This window comes from Gigantopelta aegis, chromosome 8 (genome assembly GCF_016097555.1).
Source record: "Gigantopelta aegis isolate Gae_Host chromosome 8, Gae_host_genome, whole genome shotgun sequence".
Taxonomy (NCBI): domain Eukaryota; kingdom Metazoa; phylum Mollusca; class Gastropoda; order Neomphalida; family Peltospiridae; genus Gigantopelta; species Gigantopelta aegis.
In genome coordinates this window covers 72735426-72746206 of record NC_054706.1, presented here as the reverse complement: position 1 = coordinate 72746206, position 10781 = coordinate 72735426, and the positions used below count along the sequence as shown (strand labels likewise).

General features: G+C 38.6%; 1 protein-coding gene across 1 annotated transcript in view; it reads right to left on the bottom strand.

Moving 5' to 3' along the window:
* Window positions 1-10781, bottom strand: part of LOC121378624 (serine-rich adhesin for platelets-like) — a 54322-nt gene that overhangs the window by 8678 nt on the left and 34863 nt on the right. Inside the window, exons 5-9 of the mRNA XM_041506888.1 lie at window positions 7191-7284; window positions 6489-6697; window positions 5300-5444; window positions 1057-1146; window positions 67-210 (exon numbers count right to left, since the gene is read on the bottom strand). Coding sequence (XP_041362822.1) covers window positions 67-210; window positions 1057-1146; window positions 5300-5444; window positions 6489-6697; window positions 7191-7284 — 682 coding nt within the window. The remainder of the gene's footprint in view (window positions 1-66; window positions 211-1056; window positions 1147-5299; window positions 5445-6488; window positions 6698-7190; window positions 7285-10781) is intronic.

Genomic DNA, 10781 nt, shown 5'->3' with positions numbered 1-10781 from the left:
TAAGCACTGAACACCGGAATAGCTAAGAAAAACCTCTAAAACTGTTGTGTACAAAACCCCACTTACCACCGTGGATCCATTGTTGATATTGTGGAGATCTTTGTGAGAATGGGCACAGAAATCCACGCACGCTGTCACTCCACTAAACGGCTTTTCCTTTGGCGGGTTTTTCCCCAATCGGCATTCCTGACCCTCTTCAGAGAACAGACACTGAATACAAATCATTAAACTAACAATGTACAAACACACTGGCAAGATATTATCTACTAGGCTTAATTTATGTGTTATTTTACCTTCATTAGAGTATTAGATTACATATATATATTAGCAAGATCTACTGGGCTAAACTTGTTTTCATTTAAATTATAGTAAATCATAACCTACTGGGCTAAACTTTGTTATTTCATTTTAATAATATGTCTGACAGACAGACGGACAGAAGGAGAGATGAAACCTATAGTTCACTCCAGTTGGACCAATAGAGGAGTGAAAACCAACAAAGAGCATGTATACAGACTTTAAGATACATTACTGAATGCTGCACCAAGACAAGGACCTTATCTATACTTCACAATGCCGATTGATTTTTTTTTCCCCATTTAATTACAGTAACAAAACATTAATTTTGTAAGCTACGGTTTGTTTATTGTAGAATGATAAATAAACATTTCACCTACAAACTCCTTTAATCATATGTGGAAAAATATAGTCCACATTATACAACGACACAAAAATGTAACAACTTACCAATAAATATAAGTTGAAAATATTAATTTGTTTAAATATTTGTAAAACAATGATACAACGTTAAATGGCAAACAGAATTGTGAAAAACATGAGTTATGATGTCTGTCGTTGTAAAACATGAGTTATGACGTCACGCGTATGTAAAAATCGTCTAGCCCTCGGGTTGGACAGATTTATCTAGCCCTAGGGTCAGACAGATTTTTCTAGCACCGTGCAAAAGCTGGATAACCCTGTCCAATGGGCAAGAAATTTAAATCCAACGGATACAGCCTCGTGTTTTCAAAGATATGAGCACACTGCCAAACAAACCTGGTTCCTGTGAGCATCTGGTGCCACTTTCTTGTACAGAGGTCCAACACGTGATGCCAATTCCTGCATATAATTCTCCAAAGCCTCCTCCTGAGACAAAAGCAACAAAATAACATCAAAACAAAATCTGGGGTCAATATTTCAAAATTCAATGTAACTTGAAGTCGGTTCACATGATTTTTATCTAGGTCACCGATTGTTCGGCCATATGAATTATATTTGTGTAATCTAATCAATTACCTCAAAATAGCATCAGACCTGTCAACTCTCCTGATTTACGCGGCAGTCTCCCGCTTTTTTAACCTTTCTCCTGATCTCCCGACTAAGCAATAAATCTCCCGATAAATAAAAAAATTAGAACAAAAATATTTTTCCACCGTCACTTTTCCGAAAAAAATAAAGAGAAATAATTCTCAATGGAAAAATCACGAAAATTTCGGAAAACTGCTGTTTACGAAACAAGAATTGTGGGATAAAAACCACGTGATCAATTATACAGCCAATTTAGGCGCCATCTGTTTTAAAACGTTAGTGTGAAAATGGCTCCGAAACAATCTGCAGAAGAACAGATATCTGCGAACTGCAGTAAAAAGAAAAAATATGCAAGCAAATTTTAAGAAGCATGGAGAAAAGAGTTCCCGTGTATTGTTGGGGGTTCACTATCCAAGGAAGGTTTTGCCACGTGCACTATATGTAACACATCAATTAATTTTCACTCCGGCGGTCTATACGACATAAAGAAACATTTGAAAACTGCAAAACATCTGCTGATTGCCAAAGAGGTACGTCATTCGGTAGCCATTTCCAGTTTTGTAAATAATGACACAGCAGCAACTCAAAACAAAGGAATAAAAGCAGAAGCGCTTTTTGCAATGATGGTGGCCGAACATAATCTATTGTTTAACTTTGCCGAACATTTTATGCAAATGGCACCAGTTATGTGTCCAGATAGTGCTATTGCATCTGACTTCAAGTGTGGAAAAACGAAAACCACTATGATTATAAACAAAGCGCTGGCACCTCACTTCAACTCCGAAGTGAACAAACTTTGTAACGGTCCATTCAGTGTTTTGGTTGACGAATCTAACGATTGTGGCAACAACAAAAATCTGGCAATTCTTGTACAGTGTGGATGATGAGATTGAGCAGACAGTCACCCAATTCTTGGACATGCCTGTGTATAACTTGGCCAATGCAGAGAATCTATTCAACACTATTGACAAGTGTTTCACGTAAGTTATAAATATATTATACATTAAAAAAAACTGGTTGATATTAAATTTTATTACTTAAATAAATACTTAAATATTTTCCATATCAAACTTAATAAAACTGTTTTGGATTATATTTATATAATGCAGGTGTTTCTCCAGTTTTCATTATAACGTGCTAATTTCCAACTTGATGAGGTAAGACCGAAGGGTCTATAATATATAATTATACATTATATTATTAATTTACTAATTTGTCTAATTATCTTTCAGTGACTGTGGTTTAGATTGGATTAACCTGGTGGCTTACTGTTCAGACAATGCCAGTGTCATGATTGGACAACACAACTCAGTATTATCTAGGATCAGACAGAAGCAGCCAAACGTCTTTGACATGGGATGCATATGTCACCTGACAAATCTTGTCATCAAGGCACCCTTCAAGAAACTCCCGCTATCACTGGATCACATGCTGGTTGAGATCTATTCCCATTTCCACCTGAGGTATATATATATTTTATTAATTAATGGAGCATAATTATTTTTTGTTTCCTTGTGAGGTATGTTTCTTTTTATTTTATGTTTTATATTTCTTCTTCCACTTTTCTAGTGCAAAGAGAACTGAGTTATACAAGTCCTTCCAAGAGTTCTGTGATGTAGAGCCAGACAAGATTCTGAAACATGTTCAAACAAGATGGCTCAGCCTTGAGCGATGCATTAAACGAACCCTGGAACAGTGGCCATTACTGAGATCATACTTTACAAGCCATGACAATGTGGAGAAGACTGGGAGAGTGATGACATGTGCTGAATACCTCAACAGCGATGAGATGCAACTGTACTTCCTGTTTTTGGAGTTCATACTTCCACCCCTGAACGAATTCAACACAATATTTCAGGTAAATATTTATGAACGAAATATGAGAAGGCTATCAATGATTTATTTTATTATAATGTTCTAAAAAAAGTTTTTTGGTCAGATGTGAAAGTAATATAACATCCAAGATGTTATCATTTCTTTTAGTTTAATATTGTCAATTGAAAACAAATTATTTTCAATGTTCTAACACAAGCATTTTTATTAGGCAGACGAGGTGAAGGTGTACTTCTTATACCAAGAAATGGAGTGGCTTCTATGGAAGTATCTGGCAAAGTTTGTCATGGTAGCTGTCATAAAAGGTCACCCAGTGACAGAGGTTCCCTTCCAGATTGCAGACAACCAGCTCCCAGATAACCTGCTGGCTGTGGGCCTCAAAGCAAGAGGGTTCATCTCCAGTTTGGATAACGCTGACCTTATCAACAGATTCTTCAAGTAAGTATTTTTGCTAATTACTTTAAAACTGGATTAGGAATTTCCTGAATTTTGTATGTTTATTGTTACATTTTATTAAATAGGTTGAATTGTTAAAGTAAATTGTGATTTTTGTTGTTTTTTCAGGTATGTTCTAATGTTCTATGTAGAGTCGGTGATAAAAACGATGCAGAAGTTTCCATTCCAGAACCCTGTGCTGAAAAACATTGGATGGATTCACCCTGACCCAGAGAAGCGCAGCTTATTCACCACAGTCGGGTATATAAAGTTTTAAGATATTTTGTTTTGTAATTTAAGTATGATTTCCATATTATAACTTCATTTATTTCTTATATTAACTGGTTTATTCCTTTGCAGTCTTGACCTTTTATTGAATAGGTTTCACTTCCAACTACTTGTGATTTTTATTTTACTTTTTACTTTTGCAGTCTTGGCCTGTGCTGAAGGAGTCTCCTTTCCTTTGAGTGATGCCCTTAGTGAAGAGTTTTTAGACTTAACCTTGAGTCCCCCAGAGGAGCTCCCATCAAGTACCCTCAAACCAGACACTTACTGGATCAAGATGAAGAAACTGAAAGCACTAGATGGATCTCCCCACTTCACACAATTGCCCCAGCTTGCCATCACCTTGACCCTGATTCCAAATTCAAATGCAGACACTGAAAGGCTACTTTCTGTGGTTAGAAAAATCAAGACTGAGAGGTCAGGTAAGAGACTGTGTGTGCTCTGTTGAGATGCAAAGTAAACTGTTTACAGCCTTGTTACCAGAACACTTTTTCCAACGAGACTCTGAAGTGTGCAAAAAGTTCAACGAAAGTGTACAACAATGAACACAAGGGTTGCTAATTCAGTGAACTGCATTTTACTAGAGTATTGATGCAATAAACAAAATCTCCTTCTTTTTTACCAAATCTCCTTCTTTTTTAATACCAATCTCCTGCTTTCTCTTGAATGAAGGTTGACAGGTCTGTAGCATTGAACTTAGTTATCTTCTGAAGTTTACAACTTTCATTTCAGAATGTGACACATTTGGCAGTTTACGTAAATTTAAAGTTGCGCAACTGACACTTGAACAGCACAATGGCTTGTATGATATATTTGTACCCGAAAAATTATCCCATTCAAACTGTAAATTATTACAAATGTTACAATGTGCATGCAATTTGTCTCAGGCATTTGTTACTTATCCTCCCTCCAAAACCCCCAATGTTTAACAACAACAAAATATAATAAAAACAAGTAACACAAACAATAAGCAACCATTTTCTCACCTCAAGGACTTTAGATGATGTTGCATTATTAACATTTTTTCTCGATAATCAAGGGTCAAAATTTAGTTTTTTGGGGGGCATGGCATGTATTGCCTTTGATTAAAAAAAATAATGAGGGCACCCAACCCCTGTAATTACTAATGGCAATCAGCAATGCCGTGAAGATTGCCACTAAATTCAATTTGTTTTTCCACAGCATGATTTTAAGCTGTGAACATTTTCCTAACTACAGGAGTTGGGCACCAAGACAAATTTGTTCTTCAAAAGAGGGGCTCCAAGTCAACTTACTTTCTTGCAAGTTCTCTCAGACAAAAATGATTTCCCTCTATGGGAAGGACACAGTGGTAAACCAGTTAAAAAGTACCATATAATTTTTTTTGCTGTCAACAATGTCCAAGTGTTTTGGACACAACAGTGGTAGTGACCTACAACACAATGTTACAAACACTCACCTTAGATGTGTCCTGGAGTTTGAACTTGCGGACATTTCGACTTCTTGCGAATTTGCAGCCATTGAAATACATGCTCCACGAACACCCGAATGAGAATGAGGCTCCCCGCCGAATCATGTCAATACCTTGGCATGCACACGTTCGTCTGTAGTAAAATATACAAAGAAAGTTAAAGTTTGTTTTGTTTAAAAACAATTTCAGAGAACACCGATTTATTAAACATTTCATGTTGGATATCAAACGTTTGGCAATTCCGACATGTTGTAATTAGTCTTCCATTAGCAGCAAGGGATCTTTTATATGTACTTTCCCACAGACAAGACATACTTAACAAGACACACATCTTTAGGCCGTTTAAGACAGGTCTTGCTCAATACTGTGTTAGATGATTTGGGAGAATAAAAATGGAATTTCTTAACACAGGTGGCTGATCAATACAGGTGGCTGCTATAGCAGGTTTGACCATTATTGACATTATTATGGCCATCGAGCTTGAGCCTCGAGTCTGGACTTATTAGTAACAGTTAAATAATCACGGGTAACCAGTAGAGAGATTGGACTTGACACACAAATATAACTGTTTATTACATACCTGTTAGAGATCAGGGAGGTTTATATCAAAATCGTATGTCACATTGTGAGATACTGTTTTCCTTAACAAATCTGGGATATAAACGCTAATGCGATTGGCCAAAAGCACATTAAGGGAGAATGGGGTCAACACAATGTAATGTAAGATTTTGTACATTTCTTATTGAAAGCAGTGCAGTTTAGCCAGATCAAGCAGAAAAAGGTCCGCCATGCTGGTTTAAGTCTTCATGTTAAAAAGAATAATCACTTCGGAAACCAGTCAAAATAGTTCGCAAACGTAAGCAAAAAACGGCTGGCTGATTTTACTCTCAGTAATACGAAGTAGTTTTAAACCTGCCGTCGAATAACCTATTTATGAAATCCAAATATAGTCATTAATCTTGATTGTGGGCTGACACTCAAACACCAGCTGCTCTGAATGTTTACTTTTGTTACTTTTTGATGAATTCTAAGCAATAATTATAGGTAGTTAATAAATAAAATACTACACTCCTTTCAGTTTAATACCACTTTTATGAATGAGTACGTTAGAAAATGGTATCTAGCTAAGTGGTATTAAACTGAACGTGGTGTAGTATTCGCTATTTATTACACAGACCTTTCATTAGTTCCACATCTTCGCTCGGTTTCGTTGCCTTCCTTTGTGACGGTGGTGCTGATGTAGCTGTACAGTCCGTCAGCCTCGTCCAGGGGCACACCCTCCCAGGCCACCAGCACAATGATGAGCATCGCGTTTTCACAGAAGTGGCCTCGCCGCTGTTTGACAACACACAGGTACTTCTCCTCATAGCTCGATCGACGGATTATCTGTTTACAGAAACACAAAAGAAAAATACTGTTTATTTTTCACAAATGTTGAGAAAATATTAAATTCAAGTTTAAAAAAACTAAAACTAAAACAAAAATGTATATCATGTAAAAATCCTAAAATTGGAAAATTAAACACTTTATCGTTTTCCTCATAATTCATGCCCAGCATTTAAGTAGCATCCCACTACCTTTATCAGGAGATTGCAATTCTCTGTTATCTATGTAATATCCATCTTTATTCAGGAATAGCCATTTTACTTCAGGGGTACCCATTAATTTTAACCACATAATTTATTATTCATAGAAAAAACCTGTAACATTTGTTAAATTTAATATCAGAAAATTATGATGGTGACCCAGTGTTCTATCCTTTAACTTAGATAATCAAAACAAACCTATTACTGTCACATAGGACATTTATTATACCTAAATTCTGACAACAAAAGATTAACGGTGATTGCCAGCAATTTTCTGAAGCTAGAATACTGACCCATTTAGCCATAGGGCAGCCAAGAGACGTCTTCCCTTCCTTGCCAGTATAACGTACTTTCTCAATCCGAATCGCATGGCCAGTCATCCCAGTCCTGTTCAGGTGCAAATAAAACCATAAAAACAATTATAGACAATAAACAGGAGAAACGTTTAATGATACCCGAACACAAAAAAAGATATACACTATTGGGTGTCAAAGACAGGTAAGCAATAAAAATTTCACAGGTAAATTATGTTAAAATTTCAAATACAAGAATTGACATAAATGGATTACGCCGGCTCTAAAATGATGACCATCTAAGAACTAACATCATTATAAAGGTTTATATATTTTTCCATGGATGGATGGATGGTTTGGTAAACGGATAAATGGATGGTTGGATTAATTAATGGATGGATAGGTGGATGTATGCATGGGTGACCAGATGGATGGATGGGTGACCAGATGGATGGATGGGTGACCAGATGGATGGATGGATGGATAGGATTAATGATTGGGATGGATGGATGGATGGGTGACCAGATGGATGGATGGGTGACCAGATGGATGGATGGATGGATAGGATTAATGATTGGGATGGATGGATGGATGGATTAATGGGTGAGATGGATGGATGGGTGGGATGGATGGATGGATTAATGGGTGAGATGGATGGATGGGTGAGATGGATGGATGGATGGATGGATTAATGGGTGAGATGGATGGATGGGTGGGATGGATGGATGGATTAATGGGTGAGATGGATGGATGGGCGAGATGGATGGATGGATTAATGGGTGAGATGGATGGATGGGTGGGATGGATGGATGGATGACAAGATGGATGGATGGATGGGTGGATGGATGGATGGATGGATGGATGGATGGATGAGTGGATGGGTTACCAGATGGATGGATGGGTGACAAGATGGATGGGTGGATGGGTTACCAGATGGATGGATGGATGGATAGATGGATGTAAGTATGGGTGACCAAATGGATGAATAGATGGGTTACCAGATGGATGGATGGGCTACCAGATGGATGGATGGATGGATGAATGAATGGATCAAAGTATGGGTGATCAGATGGATGAATATATAGATGGATGGATTAATGGGTGGGTGGATGTATAGATGGATGGGTCACCAGATGGATGAATCAATGGATTAATGGATGTATGGATTTGGGTAGATGGATAGACGGAAGAATGAATCAATTATTAATGGATGAAATAATAACTTACTAAATGGACAGACAGATAGACAGACACAGACCGACACATACATACATGCTGACAACCACACACACAGACAAACACATACATACATGCTGACAACCACACACACAGACAAGACACAGACTGACACATACATACATGCTGACAACCACACACACACACACACACACACACACACAGACAGACTGACACATACATACATGCTGACAACCACACACACACACATACATGCTGACAACCACACATACAGATAGACAGACATATATACATGTTGACAACCACACACACACACACAGACAGACAAGATTGGCTGACAGATATATACATGCTGACAACCACACACACTGACAGACACACACAGACAGACACATACATACATGCTGACAACCACACACACACACACACATACATACATGCAGACAACCACACACACAGACTGACGCATACATACATGCTGACAACTACACACACAGACAGACACACATACATGCTGACAACAACAAACACAGACAGACACATACATGCATGCTGACAACCACACAGACAGACACATACATACATACATGCCGACAACCACACACCATGAAATTCTGTTATGGCGATTTAAATTTGCAAAACACTAGCCTTTTGGCGAGTAGATTATTTTTTCAGAATGAAGCTGTCAGTGGAACATTTATTTCACTAATCAGTCAGACGACACATATACTAATGATCGAAACTGTAAACATACACTTCCGCATTTTGCCCTGTTTGCGGATATCACACTCGGAGCTCTCCGCCGACTTGACGATCGAGGTGTTCGGAAAGCCTCGTGACACATCGGGGTTTTCCGATTGTAAATGAGTTTTCACAAAGCATTGGACCAATTGCTTCACAGCCAATTTGTTTGCACCTAAAGTTAAGCTAAATGTTACATGGCGGGAATATGCTAAATAAATTTTAAAAAAACGTTCGAGAAAGTTGTTGGTAACGATAGCATATCGTGAACAAAAATAAATAAATAAATAAAATACGTCCTAGTTTCGGTAACTGTAGCCGTCGGTATACTTGTCGGAATCGCGTAACCCAATTAAAAAATGGTTTACAAAGGAAAGTAAAACAAAATATACTTCATATGTTGCCTGGCGAGTAACAATCTCTAGTTGGCTAGTATTTTTTTTCATTTACTAGCCAGTTGGCGAGTAAATATAAAGTGCTGCTTTGCGCCCTGCACATACATGCTGACAACCACACACACAGACAGACACACACTGACACATACATACATGCTGACAACCACACACACAGACAGACACAGACTGACACACACATACATGCTGACAACCACACACACAGACAGACACAGACTGACACACACATACATGCTGACAACCACACACACAGACAGACACACACTGACACATACATACATGCTGACAACCACACACACAGACAGACACACACATACATGCTGACAACCACACACACAGACAGACACACACTGACACATACATACATGCTGACAACCACACACACAGACAGACTGACACACACATACATGCTGACAACCACACACACAGACAGACACAGACTGACACATACATACATGCTGACAACCACACACACAGACAGACACAGACTGACACACACATACATGCTGACAACCACACACACAGACAGACACACACTGACACATACATACATGCTGACAACCACACACACAGACAGACACACACTGACACATACATACATGCTGACAACCACACACACAGACAGACACAGACTGACACACCCATACATGCTGACAAAAAGAAAGAAAGAAATGTTTTATTTAACGACGCACTCAACACTTTTTATTTATGGTTATATGGCGTCAGACATATGGTTAAGGACCACACAGATTTTGAGAGAGGAAACCACTGTCGCTACTCTTTTTGATCAGCACCAAGGGATCTTTTATTTTCACTTCCCACAGGCAGGATAGCACAAACCATGGCCTTTGTTGAACCAGTTATGGATCACTGGTCGGTGCAAGTGGTTTACACCTACCCATTGAGCCTTGCGGAGCACTCACTCAGGGTTTCGAGTCGGTATCTGGATTAAAAATCCCATGCCTCGACTGGGATCCGAACCCAGTACCTACCAGCCTGTAGACCGATGGCCTAACCACGATGCCACCGAGGCCAGTACATGCTGACAACCACACACACAGACAGACACATACATATATGCTGACAACCACTGAGACTGACACATACATGCATGCTGACAACCACACACACAGACAGACAGACACACACATACATGCTGACAACCACACACACAGACACAGACTGACACACACATACATGCTGACAACCACACACACAGGCACAGACTGACACACACATA